General features: G+C 36.1%; 1 protein-coding gene across 1 annotated transcript in view; it reads left to right on the top strand.

Annotated features, from left to right (window-relative positions):
• duox (dual oxidase) overlaps nt 1-17,101 on the top strand; it is a 25,904-nt gene extending 8,803 nt beyond the window's left edge. Inside the window, exons 13-33 of the mRNA XM_032549726.1 lie at nt 434-552; nt 630-767; nt 848-964; nt 2,163-2,362; nt 2,561-2,746; nt 3,752-3,977; nt 4,656-4,749; nt 4,836-5,011; nt 6,017-6,086; nt 6,218-6,259; nt 7,543-7,721; nt 7,814-8,044; nt 9,518-9,617; nt 11,011-11,060; nt 11,141-11,268; nt 11,370-11,523; nt 12,871-13,103; nt 13,189-13,347; nt 14,109-14,264; nt 15,498-15,626; nt 16,588-17,101. Coding sequence (XP_032405617.1) covers nt 434-552; nt 630-767; nt 848-964; nt 2,163-2,362; nt 2,561-2,746; nt 3,752-3,977; nt 4,656-4,749; nt 4,836-5,011; nt 6,017-6,086; nt 6,218-6,259; nt 7,543-7,721; nt 7,814-8,044; nt 9,518-9,617; nt 11,011-11,060; nt 11,141-11,268; nt 11,370-11,523; nt 12,871-13,103; nt 13,189-13,347; nt 14,109-14,264; nt 15,498-15,626; nt 16,588-16,710 — 3,010 coding nt within the window. The 3' untranslated portion in view covers nt 16,711-17,101. The remainder of the gene's footprint in view (nt 1-433; nt 553-629; nt 768-847; nt 965-2,162; nt 2,363-2,560; nt 2,747-3,751; nt 3,978-4,655; nt 4,750-4,835; nt 5,012-6,016; nt 6,087-6,217; nt 6,260-7,542; nt 7,722-7,813; nt 8,045-9,517; nt 9,618-11,010; nt 11,061-11,140; nt 11,269-11,369; nt 11,524-12,870; nt 13,104-13,188; nt 13,348-14,108; nt 14,265-15,497; nt 15,627-16,587) is intronic.

Raw genomic sequence — 17,101 nt, 5'->3', positions numbered from 1 at the left:
AAATTTTTCTCCACAACATTTAGAAAATATTGAACATTTAAGGCAATTTTTCAGGAATTATTAACTTAACATTGATCAACTTTTTATCACTTATCAATATTAAGAAATTATTGACTTGAAGCAACAGTTTCTTAATATTTGTGAAAAAGTACTGGTTCCAGATTGGCAGATTATTTTACTTTATAACATGGAATAATGTCTTTTTATAAATGAAATAATCTTCCAGTGATAATAGTACTTTAATTTTTATAAATATTAAGGATTTATTTACTTAAAACAAGCTCTTATATCTTGCTGAAAAGTTTTTTGTAAATTAGTTTTATTTTATTTCAAGTGTATTTAGATATTTACACTATAAATTAGACAAAAAATACTTCATTTTAGATTAGATTTGTTATATTTGCAGTGTATTAATGTGTTTTTACTTCTTCAGTTTGTTTACTGATGAGGAGATCCAGACGATTCGCAGTCTCACATATCGGGATGTTCTCATAGCAGTCACAAGCGCAGAGGAGACCGATTTACAAAAAAACGTTTTCTTATGGACGGAGGGTAACGATTCAACACTTTTGTTTTGTAATTTTTTCAATTAAAAAGTATTTTTATAGAAAAACCGTCTTGCCTTCCAGGTGACCCCTGTCCTCAGCCTGCGCAGCTGGATGCATCGATGCTGCATCCGTGCACCAACGTCACTAAACTGGATTATTTTGATGGAAGCCACGCCGGCTTTGGCATCGCCATCATTGTTATGTGTCTCTTCCCTCTTGGTCAGTGTAGAAATCTCCCTCTGTTTGCATACAGGAAACAGTTCATCTTTTTGTTAAACTAATTACTTTTGCCTTCTCAGTGAGTTTTCTGGTGGCTTGTCTGGTGGCGTGCCTTCGGAAGTACAGGTACAAAAAGTTTCAGAGGAGAAAAGGAAAAGCAGGAAATACAACAGAGGAGCCGACTCTGGGAATCGCTGGTATGAAACCTGTGGAGTTTTGTCATTTATTTGTGATTAAGAATCCAATTTTGTTTGTTTTTGTCCGTCTCAAAAAGAGCATACGAAACACAAACCAATGTGAAATTAGAAACAAATAATTAAACTCAGATTCTTAAAGTTGTCAAGCTTCTTCCGCATCTTTACGTTGTTCCCAACTAGCGCTTGATTAATCAGATTAATTGTGATTAATCAATAATTCAATCAATTAATCGTCATCTAGAGCAGATAGACTGTTAAAAACTGTACAAACAATAAATGTTCAATTTAAGATGAAAAATCTTCTTAGATTTAGCTTCACCTGGTTCAAATTCTGTAAAAAATAATTAAGCAACTTTTGCTATTCAATTATTAATTTGTTAATTTAAAAAAGTAAAAAGGATTAACTCTATGCTTTACTAATGTTAAATAAAGTAGTAAGATTTAAGCTTTTCACATGTTGATGTTAAAAGGATTTTTTTAGCTGTAGATTTTAAGCAAAAATGTAAATTTTTATTTAAAAAAGTAATTTAATTATGTGTTTTACATCTTTTAATGTATTTATAATGTTGTTTAAATTAATGTTAAGTGGCCAAATTAAAATTTTACGGAATGTGACAATTTTTAATAAAATAATCGGTAGCCTCTTCCCTATCAACAACAGTAAACAAGAATTTCTTTCGACAACAGGTTTATTATTCTATAGAAACTGGATTTGAATTATCTAGTCTAGGAAATTTCCTGTAATTTTTTTAAAACAGCATTTTATTTCTATTTTTAGGGTTTAAATTAAAGGTAAACAGAGCATAGATATGCTTTGAAAAGCACATAGATTCAAAACTAATGAGTAGTAAAGGAGATGTAAAGAAATATTTTTGGTACATTTATTGTCATTCTTGTAGAAATTCAGTGCAAATATTGGAGAAAGAATTTGAAAACTGGTTAAAATCCCTGAATTTGTCATTATGTCTGTATTTAAAACATTAACTTGTTCCTTTTAATTGTTAGCCAAAATTATTAAGAAAATATTAGAGACACAAGTTGCAGATTCCTTGTCTGTGACATAAAATCCAAGATAAAAAATGACGTTTGTGGCTGTAACTTAAAAATTCAGTAAAGTTTAAGAAATTTTTATTTCTTGATAATTTAAATTGCCCTGTATCTTACTGTATTTATCTTTTTATTGGGTTCTTGGCTGCAGCGTACGAGTGGCAGGGTCGTAGAAAACCGCTGCATCCAGTTAGTGTGGAGATTGAAAACAGGAGGCTGCAGGTGTTGGACAGATCTGGGGTCGCGCACCGCTCCCTCAGTCTGAGAAACCAGAACCACCTGAACATCTTTCTTTCCAGCAGTCATCACCATAAATCTCTCCTGCTCAAAGTGCCAAAAGAGTACGACCTGGTAAGTTGCTGACGACCGATTTAAAACGCCACGGTCCAGTTTAACCTTGTGCAGACAGATTTATGTCTAACAAAGTAAAGTTATCTTTGCTTTAGTGTTGCTGCCAGCTTAATCCCTGATCTAAGCATGACTCTGCAGCTATACCTGATCTCCATCACTTTTATCTTTTGTGCTCTCTGTGTGTGTGCGCACATGCAGGTGCTGTTTTTTGATGATGAGAGCAAACGTTCAGAGTTTGTCAGCCACTTGCGCCTGGAGCTGGAAGACATGAGGCAGGAGATTAGAGTGAAGGAGATGAGGGAGAGGGAGCTGCTGCAGGAGGCGCTGACCAAAGAGCAGAGGGCTCAGATTGTGGAAACTTTCATTCGCCATGCTTTCTCCAAGGTACAATCAGCCCCTGGATATTTACCTCACATGCTGCTCTGTTGCAGCAGGAGCAGCTTTAAGTTCGCCCACAAAATGTCAAGTCATGTTTGAGGCCAAACCTCAGGCCGAAGGAACTAATTGTTGGCTTGACCTCTGATGTGACGAGGTCTGAGCTGAACCTCAGCTGACGTTGGAGATATTATACTGTGATGACAAATAATAGCTAGGGCTTTAACTAACTGTAACTGTAGTAAGTGATTATTTGATGATTAATCGATTAATCAAAGAACAAAAAGTGTTTTTTCATTTAACCACTAAAGCTGTTTTTATGCAATATTAGAAACATTGGAGATATTACACTATGATGACAAATACTAAAACAATCGTTAGTAAAAGCCTTAGTTATTAATCAATTATTCTGACGATTAATCAGATAACAAAATGGCACATGTTGCAGATTTTTCATTTATCCACTTACGCTGTTTTAATCCCAATATTAGAAATGTTGGCGATATTACACTATCTCCAATGTTGACAAATAATGCCTAAGGGTTTAACTGATTATTATTTTAGTGATTGATTATTCTGACGATTAATCGATTAACCGAGTAACAAAATTTAACATACTGCAGATTTTTCATTTAACCACTTAAGCCTTCTTTATCCCAATATTAGAAATGTTGGAGATATTACACTATGATGACAAATAATAACTAGGGCTTCAACTAACAGTTACTTTAGCAATCAATTATTTTTAAGATTAATTGATTAATTGTATAACAAAATGGCACATTCTACAGATTTTTCAGTTATCCACTTATTTTTGGCTTTTTTGCTGCTTTGAGTTTATTGTTCTTTGAGCAAATGACCTTTTTTGGGTCTTTATACTCTAGTTAACGATTAATCAAGTCATTGCGATTAATCTGAATGATAACAATGAATCTGATTAATCCAGTTAATCATTTCAGCCCTAATAATAATAACTAATAATAATAATAACATTGCTTTCCTTTTGATGCTCAGGTTCTGGAAATAGAGAAGTGTGATGCTGGAGACATGAGCAGCATCTCCAGTAAGCGAGCCAGAGAGGTTCTGCAGTGCGAGCTGACAGCGTCAGAGTTTGCTGAGGCGCTCGGACTGAAACCGGACTCTTTATTTGTGGACTCCATGTTCACCCTGGCTGATAAAGACGGAAACGGTTACCTCTCCTTTCAGGAGTTTCTTGATGTCATAGTCATCTTTATGAAAGGTAAAAGCAGTGGTAACAAGTATATTTTGCATCTTGGATGAATTTTTAGCAGAATTTCTGGCTTTCTACAGTCTGTGAAAGTTAAGAATTAATTGTTGGTTATTTTTAAGCTATTCCAAGACACAAGAAAACAAGAAAAAAAAAACATGTTTTCAGACTGTTTTTATGCATTTCACAAATAATAATAAAAAAACATGAATATCTGAAAATACACTGATATTTAAGTAATAACTCATTACTTAAAAAATAATAGCTTCTTAAAGTAATTCTTGAAGTCTTAAATAAATTATTGTAATTATTTAAGATTTATAAAAATTAATGTAGGTTTCAATCTGTTTTTTATATTTAAGAAAAATACACATTTATAAAATGCTAAGTTTTATTTAATTTATGACATAATCAACAAACTATTTATTGAATTGGAGCCATGTTGAATGCAAACAAAAGTTTGCAAAAGCCTCTGGAAATTATGCACTTTATTCTAGTTTTGTACATCGGTCTATTTGCACAAATAGCATCTAAAATTAATCTTTTACCCACATTAGGTAAAATTATGTATAAATTGTTACAAAGGTAGGTTAATTTTGGTGATGACTTCCCTTTCCTGGTCCGGGAACAATGAGGTGAACCTATTTGTTCAGTTGTAGGAACTGCAGTGAAATATGTTTATAACTCCAGGGTCTCCGGAGGAAAAATCCCAGCTCATGTTCTCCATGAATGACATTGGTGGAACTGGCTACTTATCGAAGGAGGAATTCGCCAGGATGCTCAGGTTTCAGCAGCTCTCCTCTTCATCTTTTTCATGGCTGAACAGTGTTTACTCGGCTGTTTTGTCCTAACCCTTTTGATCAATTGCAGGTCTTTCATTGAAATCTCCAACGGCGTTCTGTCAAAGACACAGGCAGAGGACGGCATCAAGGCCATGATGCAGGCGGCAGGGTTTGATGACCAGGAGAAAATCTCATGGAGGGACTTTCACTCGCTCCTGAAGGACCATGAGAGGGAGCTGCAGTTCGCGCAACTCAATGTCAAAGGTTTGAGAAAGTTTGGTTTAAAGGTGACCTATTGTGCTTCCTAATATAGATTAGGAGAAGTCTAAGGGCGATACGAAACATATTCATCACATTATTTGGACAAAATCACTCTTAGATAATAACATTTTAGTAAATTCAGCCTATTTTGAGTTTCTTTTAGAATAAGCTCTTGTCATTTTAAATTCTAATGAGCTGCTGCTGGCCACGCCCCCCAACTCATTGCTTACTCTCGCACTGGAAACCAGCTGACTAAACATGCTGGAGCTAGAGGTGGGCGATATAGACGTAAACCTTCATCACAATATTTAGTGGTACTATTGAAGTGACAATAAGAACTATTAATTTCTGCTTTTTTCGTTAACTTTATGGTTCTGACTGCATTACACATCAATCATAACCCAACAAACACAAATGCTACTCCATCCCATTTGTAATATGCTTCTTTATGACACTAGTCACATAAAAAAGTGTGGTTTGTATTACTAGACTGCACACATATTTTCAAATTGAATTATACTTTAATTGAAATAACAGTGGAGAAAAAGTAAAATGAACACTCCCAACAATACAGAGAGTTTTGGGAGGTTTTAAAAATCACTAAGTGGAATTTACTGTGACAACAATAAATCAAAATTCTTATTATAATGAGAAATTTATCACAATCATTAATAACACAATAAATGCTCACTTCAAGCTGGAACTCAGCTTTGGTTGCTAGGTGACGGCCTGGTCTGGCTGAGGTTGCTAGGTAACGGGCTGGACTTCTCTGAGGTTACTAGGTGAGAGGTCAGTGCCTGCTGATTCATGACGTTACATTCTTGAGGTTTTTGAAACGGCTCATTTTCTAGACATCAAAAAACATTAACTTAATGCCAATAAATGGCTGGGTGGTTCTTTAAAATTGTTTTTAGAAGCAGTAAAAACCCAAATGGAAGTGTAAAAAGGTGTAAAAAGGTCCCCTTCAATTGTCTTTTGTCCTTATCAAATCCATTTCTGTCTTTCCAGGGATGGAGAATCAGGGGAAGAAACGCCTGAGTCGAGACCAGAGAGTGTCCTTCATCCTTCCAGCAAACGGGTAAGAAAGTAGGACAAACCGTTATTTATTGATACAGGAAGTATATATTACACAAATACAACTGACTACTAGATATATAAATAAGAAAGCTCATAAGCTGCTAACAGTTTTTATTTTATTTTTTATTACAGCAGTAGTAAATCAGATGGAGTGGAGCTACGAAGACGGAAAAAGTAAGTCAGTTTTCGGATTTCAGTTTCATGCACTGCAAAAACACAAAATCTTGCCAAGTACTTTTGTCTAATTTCTAGTTCAAATCTTCATACACTTTGAAATAAGATAAAACTAACTTACAAATAACATTTCAGCAACACATAGGAACTTGTGTTAAGTCAATAATCTCTTAATAGTGATTAAAAAGTACTAGTTTCACTGGAGATTATTTCAATTACAACATGGGGAAAATGTATTGTATAAGTTAAATAATCTGCCAGTGAAATTAGTACCTTTTTTTTTAATCAATATCAAGGAAGTAGCATGATGTTCTTAGCCAATCCACGCTTCTGGTTATCTTTCATGTCATTGGTTGCTGCATTTCACTCTGAAAGTTGCGTGACGTCTCAGTTTTTAAGGTATTCAGTAAATGCACTTTAGAGTTTGTTTGTATTGATCACATTAGTACTATTATTATGTATTTTTTATGTTTTCATGTACTTTATTTAGGTCACTACCGCTTCTAAAAACAACACAAATGCTTAAAATAAAAATAAAAAACAGCCATCTTTTGGCATTAACTTAATGTTATTTGTTGTCTGAAAAGTTAACCGTTTCAAAAACCTACCAAATGTAACGTCACAAATCTGCAGGCACCTCCTGTCACCTCGCAACCCCAGCAGAGCTCCGCCTATCAATTAGCAACCCAAGAAGAGCTCCAGCATGTTTGGTCAGCTGGTTTTACCTCTGTATTCATTGTACAATGGCTGCTAGAAAAAACAAGTGTCTTGTTGACTTACCATCCAGAAAACATTTGGTGCATTCTTGTAGGTTGCGCAGGAGGCTCTACTTCTGCTTTTCAAAGATGTACAGTTGAATAATTTTAGATCTGTTTGCAGCCACGTGTGAGTGTAAACGTTGAGTTAGGGGACAGAAGTAGTTGGGGTTTTTTTTATTCAAAGTGACAAAAGGCCCTAAAACAGCTCATCCAGAAAGGAGCTTGAACTAGCCAGAACTAATCAGACTAAAATCTCATTTATTAAGAAAGATTTTGGGCAAAAAAATGATGTATTGCCCATAGACTCATCCTCACCTATTCTAGGAACCTTAATAGGTCATCTTTAAAAGTTCACTTTAAGCAAACATGTTTGGTCAAGTTTGTAAAAAGAGAAAGCGGTGAAACAGCATTACAGTCTGTTTTTTGTGTTATTCACAATCAGAAATCTCTTCCCACACAGACAGTAAGCCAGTATAAACTTGGATAATCACTAAAAAAACATGTTACTGATTTGTTTACTTGCAGGTTAAGCGTTAAAGCCCCAACTGTTTATGTGAAGCCGAAACGTGAGCAGTACATCAGAAACCCTGTGCAGCAGAAAGTCCAGCAGTTCAAACGTTTCATCGAGAACTACCGCCGCCACATCGTTTGTTTCATCGTCGTGTTTGGCATCACAGCTGGTGTGATCACTGAGAGATGCTACTGTGAGTGGAAGACATAAAATTTCTCAAACATCACCTCATAAAGACATGTACAAAACCTTGAATTAAATGGTTGACTGAGATCCTGTGTTCAGTCTACAGTTCTCAGGCTGAAGCCACCGGTGTGCCTGAATCCACAGTGATGGGCATCATAGTCGCTCGTGGCACAGCGGCTGGAATCTCCTTCCTGTGTCCCTACATCCTCCTCACCGTGTGTCGAAACCTCATCACGCTGTTGAGAGAAACCTTCCTGAACCGCTACATCCCCTTCGACGCCGCCATCGACTTGCACCGTATCATGGCCATGACGGCCATCGTCCTCTCAGGTCAGTCTGGAGGACTTTAGATAAAAAACGGAGTACGGTTATTATCAGTCGGGTAGTAACAAGTTACATCTAATCAATTACATTTAATTGAGTAACTTTTTGGAAAGAAATTACTTTTAGGAGTATTTTTACTGTGCTGTTTAAATGTCTGGGTTCTCTATCCTTCAGTAACTTCACTGAATGAAGAACAAAAATGTTTTAACCCAAAAAAAAATCACCTGCTGTTTTTGCTAAAGTTTCATAAATGTTGTATTGAAAACAAAATTATTTGGAAATGTTTTTTTGCCTGATCTTATTATTTCATAGTTGTGATATATATATATATATAGATATATATGAAGTATTTTCATTTTGATCTTTAAAATATCAAAATTTCCACTTAACTTTATATTATGATCCATCTGAAGTAATTTTTACCAAATGCTTTTTTACTTTTACTTGAGTAAAAATATGTTTAAGTAGAACTACTTTCCCCCCCTAAAAATGAAGTTATAAATAGTTTATTGTATAATAATGCCACAAAATATTGTGATAAAATATGACCCAACTGTAGCTGAAGGTGGAGTTTCGGAAACAGCAGGAGCCTCTTAAAGAGACAGAGGCCCAATTTTAAGGCATTATATTGGAAAGTCAAATTTCTACAAGTTATGTTTGATATATATGTAATTTTTTCTAACAGCTGAAGGAAACATAGTTGCTTGATTGTGCTACAAATGGTAAATATGTGCCTGGAAAATTCACCTTTAAAAAAGCCTGACCTGCTGATATAGATTTTTTTGTCTGAATTGAAATTGTTTTTCACACTGTATTTGTTCAGTTTATTCTTTTTCACTTAAGCATGTCAGCTAGCCAAATTTTCATACAGATCGACATGATAACATGTTAAAAAAAGGTGCAAAAACACAGATATACCATGTTTTACTTACATCCTCTAAGATGGTCTTGCAAGTTTTTCTGTATAAATAACTAAACATTTATCTTTAAAGTTTTGCAATTTACTGAGCGTTCACTTCCCCAAATAATGCTGTTCAATTAGACTAGAGAGCTGCGTTTATTTCAAGCTCTTTGTGCTGAAAACAGCATCATTAAGTTCTTAAACGGGGTTTTATTCATCACTGCGGTGTGTTCCTCCTGTAACATCATTGAATCAAATATGCCAATGTTTTCCAGGGCTTAGTCGTTTATCCTTCAAGGGCGTATTTAATCTTTTTTGTTTTAAAATGAGACAAGATGGCTTTCTTGCATGACATCTGGCATGACAAAAGAGGTTTAAAGTCTTTTCTCTTAACCAGGATAAGACTTTGAGCTAAGAAGCGAGGACCAGTCACTGTTTAATTATTATTTCTTGACTAAGCAGCGTTCTCTAGTTTCCCAGTGAAAATGTGAATCAGTGGATGTTCATGTATTGCTGGTTTTTGTGTCATTGTGTTGTTGCTCTTTTCATATGTTTTGTCACTGGTTTTTGTGTTGCAGTTGCTCACAGTTTGGGCCATGTGGTCAACATCTACATGTTTTCCATCAGCGACCTCAGCATCCTTTCCTGCCTGTTCCCAAACGTCATTGTCAACAATGGGTAAGATTACACATTTCATTGAGAGATTTGGAGATGTCTTAGATTAGCATTAGCTTCCCCCTTAGCAAGCCCATTTTACAATGTTTTTTTTTTTCTCACTGTTAAATTCTTTTACCATAAATGCTGCATCATACTGTCTCATTTTAATTGGCTGGGAGTTTTCTAAGGGTCCTTTCAGTTTTTTTCTTGACAAAACCATTTCCATTTTGCGTTGCTATGCTAGCTTGGGGTGCAGAGCAGCTTGATAAATTTGACAATAAGCCGTCAGGACGATGAGCATAGCACATAACATTTTAATAAATTATTTTAACTTATATTTTATAGTAGTGATAGAAAAACTGTATGCAGGAGGATTAGGGACACTGGAAAAAAATCGCAAAATTCTGACTTCAATTTCCAAATTCTAACTTTTGATTTCAGAGAATTAAAGTCACAATTCTGACCTCATAATACTAAGAAAAAAGTTAGAATTCAGAGATTAAAGTTGAAATTCTGAGATTAAAGTCAGATTTCTGAAAAAATGTTAGAATTCCAAGGAGCCAGAATTCTGAGATTAAAATTAGAATTTTGAGAAAAGTCAAAATTCTGAAATTAAATCAGAATTCTGAGAAAAATATTTTCAGTGACCATAATATATAGGTAAAAAATTATACATTTATAATTATTTTTTTTACATATTCCCTCCAACTTTCTCAGGCCTTCGTAGCGCCTCCTGGTGGCACACCACAGTGCTACAGCCCCATTTTGAAAAAATAAAACACAGTGAACCCTCGCTATAACGCGGTTCACCTTTCACGGCCTCGCTGCTTCGCGGAGTTTTTGTGCAGTTTTTTTTTCACAGTGCATTGTGTTCTGCGTCCTGATTGGCTAAACAGTCTCCGCGCTTCTTCTCTACCTGTGTGCCAATAACGTTACGGTATTTAAATATACAGCTTTGCGAATTTTGGCAAATATTTTTGCCCAGAAGAAAAAAGAGCGACAACAACTACCGATAACTATGTTCTTCTCTCGAAAAAACACACCTGCACCACAGGCTTCAGAAGAAAAAGACACTAGAGAGCGGAGTCAGGCCGCAGCGTCACAGTCAGAGGAACAGTGAAATACGCGAGTCACAATTTGTCCTACTGTACTTCGTATTGATGATTACAATGATTATTTTACTGTAGTTATTTGTAAGAAAGCGTTCTATTTGTAAAAAAAAAAATGCTTAGGCCTGAAAACAGGTTTTGTTCTTTGGTTTCAATGTAGAGTATTTAATTATGCTGTATAATAATTGTAAAAAAATAAAAGTAACTACTTCACGGTTTTCGCCTATCACTGGTTCTTTTCGGAATGCAACCCTCGCAAAAAACGAGGGTTCACTGCAATTCACTGTGTTATTTTTCCATTTTAGGTCTGAAATCCCTCCTAAGTGGTACTGGTGGTTCTTTCAGACAGTTCCAGGTAGACTTTTAATGCGATTTTAAAGTTTAGATCTTTGTCAAAGCTTTTTGTGTCATTTTTTCCCTTATGCTTCTTTGTAGGAATCACCGGCGTCCTGCTTCTCTTTGCCTTTGCATTCATGTACGTTTTTGCCTCCCACTACTTTCGTCGCATCAGTTTTCGTGGGTTTTGGATCACTCATTACCTCTACGTTGTTGTGTACATTCTGGTAAGCACTTTCTGAGCTCACATCCCTGATGGGGAGGCAGTTATGATTGTCTGATACCTGAGATACCTGTGTGTGTGTGTGCGTGTGTGTGTGTCCATCAGACGGTCATACACGGCAGCTACGCTCTGCTCCAGGAGCCTCGTTTCCACGTCTACCTGATTCCGCCCAGCCTGCTCTTCCTGCTGGACAAACTGATCAGCCTGAGCAGGAAAATGTTGGAGATCCCTGTTCTCAGAGCAGAGCTGCTGCCTTCAGGTGATATTCTTAATTTATCGTCTTTAAAGGTGACCTATTAGGGCAATAAAGAACATGTTCGCTACATTTTTTATTTTATTTTTTGCACAAAATCATTCTTAGAAAATTTAGATTTTAGTCTGGTTAGTTCTGCCTACTGCAAATATACAAAATGTTACCAAGTAGTTTTGTCTACTTTTTAGTGCAAATTTTTCAGCAAGACAAAAGATATTGTTTTAAATGAATAATCCCTTAATATTGATAAAAAGTACTAGATTTTGTCACTTATAACCAGACATTTCCCATGTTTTAAGTGAAAAAATCTGCCAGTGGAACGAGTTCTTAATTATTAACAATATTAAGGAATTATAGACTTGAAACAAACTGCTATATATTTTGCTGCAAAATTATTTGTAAGTTAGTTTTAGTTTTCTTATTTGCACTAAAAATATTAAACAAAAATATTTTTGTAAGATATTTTTGTTTTGCAGTGTATTTTGAGCTCCTTTCAGAATAGTTTGTTTTAAGGCCTCTTGTCACTTTAAATTAAAATAAGCTGCTGCTGGCCATGCTCCTCAAACTCCTCAAACATTTACACTCGCAGGTGAAGACGACTGCAAAAAGATGCACAATTATACAACAGTACATCTTTGAAGAGCAAGTGGTTTCTGGATGATAAGTCTACAATCAGCAGTCATTGCACTGCACATACAGCGGTAAAACATGCTGGGGCTCAGCTTGGGTTGCTAGGTAACGTGTAGAACTCTGCTGGCATTGCTAGGTAACGTGTAGAACTGTGCTGGTGTTGCTAGGTAACGTGTAGAACTGTGCTGGTGTTGCTAGGTAACGTGTAGAACTCTGCTGGCGTTGCTAGGTAACGTGTAGAACTCTGCTGGCATTGCTAGGTAACGTGTAGAACTCTGCTGGCATTGCTAGGTAACGTATAGAACTGTGCTGGTGTTGCTAGGTAACGTGTAGAACTCTGCTGGCGTTGCTAGGTAACGTGTAGAACTCTGCTGGTGTTGCTAGGTAATGTGTAGAACTCTGTTGGTGTTGCTAGGTAACGTGTAGAACTGTGCTGGTGTTGCTAGGTAACGTGTAGAACTCTGTTGGTGTTGCTAGGTAACGTGTAGAACTCTGCTGGCGTTGCTAATGGCGCAGTGACCCTAGAATGTGACGTAACAATTGGGAGGTTTTTGAAACCGATCATTTTCCAGACATCAAAAAACATTAACCTGCCAAAAAACGTTATTTTTTTAGAAAGTTGTGAATTTTGCATAATAGGTCCTGTTTAAAACAAACTAATTTTTCATTCTCATCTCTTATCTACACTCTATGTAATGCTTCTCTCGGCTGTCCTTCCCGAAGGCGTGACACATCTGGAGTTCAAGCGTCCCCCGGGCTTCGTGTACCGTTCAGGCCAGTGGGTTCGGGTCGCCTGCTTGGTGCTGGGCACAGACGAATACCACCCATTCACTCTGACTTCAGCCCCTCATGAGGAGAACCTGAGCCTGCACATCCGGGCCGTGGGTCCCTGGACCAGTCGGCTCAGAGAGCTCTACACTGAGGAGAGCCTCCTGGAGTTTGGTTCCTATCCAAAAGTACGCCTCTTTCCTGCTTTCTCGCCTGTTTTAATGGTTTTTGGCCCTTTGTGACAGCAATGAAGGGATTTTCTTTAATTTGAAGCTCTACTTGGATGGACCGTTCGGCGAAGGCCATCAGGAGTGGAACGACTTTGAGGTGTCTGTTCTAGTGGGAGGAGGAATCGGCGTCACACCGTTCACCTCCATCCTCAAGGACCTGGTGTTCAAGTCCTCCATCAAGTCCAAGATTCTGTGTAAAAAGGTTTGTCCTAAAAATGAAAACAACCACCCGCCATCTTTAATGGCACCTCTGGAGAAGAAGAAACTTCAGATTTTAAACATGACACTTAAAATAGAATATGATATCAGACCAATAAAAGGGAAAAAAATTAATAGAGAAAGTTAAATGTTGTCAATATTTAAATTAGCCTTATTGGAACATATTACAATTTATGGAATAAGAGTTTGTGTTTTTACTGTGCAGTTCTGTTCAGTTCTATTCAAAGTGGAAACACTGCAAAAACACAAAATCTTACCAACTATATTTAGTTCAAATATCTCAGTACACTGGAAATAATACAAGTAAATTTTCAGCAAGATATAGGCGCTAGTAAATTTTTCAACTTATAACAAGACGTTTGTAACAACTGCAAGTGAACTAGTACTTTCAAATTATTGACTTAAAACAAGCACCTATATCTTGCTGAAAAGTTAGTTTAATCTTATTTTAAGTGTATTGAGATATTGTTTTTGGTTGTTATGTTTTTATTTTGGATATTTAAAATGTCTTCCTGTTTGTTCCTGAGTTCTTTACAAAATTTAACTTTATTAATCATTGAGAGAATTAACTTCTATTACCATGCAATTACCAATATATTTGCTACATAGTTTTATACAAATCTTTAGCGGTGCTTCTAAAAAAATGCTAAAATAAATAAAATGTTTCTTAGAAAGTGTTGAAACTGCTGTAACTCATATTTAATTTTATCCTTAAACCCTCTCAGTAACATCTGTCGTCTGAAGGTTTATTTCATCTGGGTGACCCGAACGCAGCGCCAGTTTGAGTGGGTCTCAGACATCATCAGGGAGGTGGAGGAAATGGACACTCAGGAGCTGGTCTCCGTCCACACGTACATCACCCAGGTGGCCGAGAAGTTCGACCTGCGCACCACCATGCTGGTGAGGTTAACACCGCACAAGCACTGGTTGCTAGTGGGAAGCGGCTATAGCTTACAATTACGTTGGTAACAGCGGACAATGTTTATGGGCTTCGCCTTGTTGACATTTCAATGTTTTAAAGGGATTGTGAAATCCACTTTTTTGAGCTTTACGTCATGTTCTAATGTTATTCCCGCATCAAAAACATATCTGGAGTTTTGCTTTGATTCTTCCATGCATGTTGGAGAAATCCTTTAATCTCCATGGCAACCATTCAGCTGTGGAAAACACCTGGGTGAACCTAGCCCCGCCTTCGAAGCGCAGCTCCTCTGGAGATTCAGTTTCCAGGCGTCAGAGCTTCTGCCTCACAGAGCAGACCTCCCGCACTCGGTTCCTTCAGACTAGCCAGCAGCAGTTAGCAAACACCTGGTAGAACTGCACATCTGCTGAGTTCATTATACATGGAGGAGCCATGATGTGATGACTTCCTGAAGACAGAGTTTCAGAAAGAGTAGGAGTTTCTTAAAGAAACAGAGGCCCAATTTCAAGAAGTTCAATCAAGAAGTCAAATTTTTTTTAAGTCATTTAGTAAATGTATACAGCTCTGGAAAAAACTAAGAGCCCACTGCACTGAACCCCGTTGAAAACCTCCTGGTTATTCCACCAAATATTGATTCCTGAACTCTTCCTCAGTTAAAATATTAGTATTGTTGTTTCTAAATGAATATGAATTTGTTTTCTTTGCAATATTTGATCTCTGAAAGGACTGCATCTTTTGTGTTATTTTGACCATTTCTCATTTTCTGCAAATAGATACAAATTTCTTGCTTGTAATTTCGGAGACATGTTGTCAGTAGTTCATAGAATTAAAGAACAATGTTCATTTTATTCAAACATGTACCTCTAAAAAGTAAAACTAATAATTTTAAGTGGTCTCTTAATTTTTTAGGGCATTTCTATAACAACTGAAGGTAACATAGTAACTTGATTATGTTATAAAATTGCACTTTGTGGCTGGAAAACACGTACTGCCCCTTTAAGTAGAAAGTAGCTCAGAGTTCCCACTTCCCAGGTAACTTGAACGCCTCATTAGAGTTCAAAGGTTTGCATACTTCTGTTAAAGATATTTTGTATTTCATCTGAATTATCACTTTAATTTTGATTTGTTTCAGTTTATCAGCCATGACTTCTACTTCAGATATCTATTTGTTTATTTTACCAAAACTTTAATCCACTTTGCTTTCCTCCGTGCAGTACGTGTGTGAGCGCCACTTTCAGAAGGTGTGGAACCGCAGCCTCTTCACCGGCCTGCGCTCCGTCACTCACTTTGGTCGTCCGCCCTTCGTCTCCTTCTTCAGCTCCTTGCAGGAAGTTCACCCTGAGGTCAGCGCTCTGTCACTGCGTTTTTCAACGTGGGCAGGGCCGCCAGGGGGCGCTAAAGGGACCTCAGAGGGAAGAGGAGAAAAAACTGGGGGAAAATAAGTTTACATTTAAAAATTATTTTTGTTTTTCAGTTGTTATTATTATAAAACATAAGTCAACATAACTTGGAGATAGAAGAGAAAAGCTTTTATTGTCCCACAGCGGGAAAAGTCAGGAAATTATTTGTCAGGTTCATCTTTCTGATCGGCTGCCAGTCAAGTTTATCAAGTTGTTTTGCTTCTTAAGCTAGAAATAGAAAAGTTTCTGACAAGAAAAAGACAGAAGGAAGCTTCAAAAACGCTAAATTGTGAAGGTTAAATAAAATTTAATGGGATTAATTTAAAATATTACACATTGTCTTATGAAAAGAGGGGACTGTAGTGGAAAATTTTATCTGGTAAAATATTCAACATCAGATTTAAAAAGTACCTGATCATATTTTCCACCACAGAACTAATTTCTAACTAAAATCAGAAAGTATGAGGCAGCATTTATGTTAAATTAATGTAATAATTATAGAATAGAATCAGAATTATTTTCAGTCATTTTGCACAAAAGGACGCACTATGTAATTTAAAATAGTAAACAAAAGTGAGAATTTTTTTTTAACATTTATTAATTTAAGATTTTATTTAATCTTTATTTGACAAGATTAAATAAAATATATATATATTTTGTATTTGTATTATTAAAATAAAATTAGAAAAATATTTTATTGATAAAATAAAATTCTATTCATTTTATTTAACCTCATTAAATAAAATATTCTTTTTATTTAATGAAAATAAAAATATAAAATTCAATGTTTCCATATTTTGCAGCATTCTCTGTGTTTGCAAAGGAAATCCTCGCCCAGATGACAAAGCCTGGACAACAAGATTTAACTTTTGAAGCTTCATGGTCCTTTATTATTTTTCTGCAGGTCGGTAAAATCGGTGTGTTCAGCTGCGGACCGCCTGGACTGACCAAGAACGTGGAGAAAGCGTGTCAGAAGATGAACAAGAGAGATCAGGCCTATTTCATGCATCACTATGAAAACTTCTGATCAGTCCTGAGCTTTGAGTTACAGAAACAACACTATTAATAATTAACAATATGTCAGCAAAAATGCTACATCCATTGCAGTAAGTTTTTGTTTTTTTGGCTTGAAGTTTATTTTAATCCACCTAATTAAACATGTTTTCTTTGCAGCTTTGTTCTCTAATCAGAAACAAAAATCATACATTGATTGCAATCAGGAGCAGGAATGTTTAACTTGTTCAAAGTCATAGGAATGCATTTTATTTTCATAATTCCCTTTCTTTATTCATGACCACTGTAAAAAATACAAAATACCAAGTATTACTTATCTAGTCATATCTTAGCACGCTTAAAATAAGACAAAACTAACTTGCAAGTAACGTTTCAGCAAGATATGAGAACTTGTTTAAGGCCAA

This window comes from Xiphophorus hellerii, chromosome 2 (genome assembly GCF_003331165.1).
Source record: "Xiphophorus hellerii strain 12219 chromosome 2, Xiphophorus_hellerii-4.1, whole genome shotgun sequence".
Classification (NCBI taxonomy): Eukaryota; Metazoa; Chordata; class Actinopteri; order Cyprinodontiformes; family Poeciliidae; genus Xiphophorus; species Xiphophorus hellerii.
Note: the sequence above shows the minus strand (reverse complement) of the source record. Positions and strands in the feature narration are given on the sequence as shown.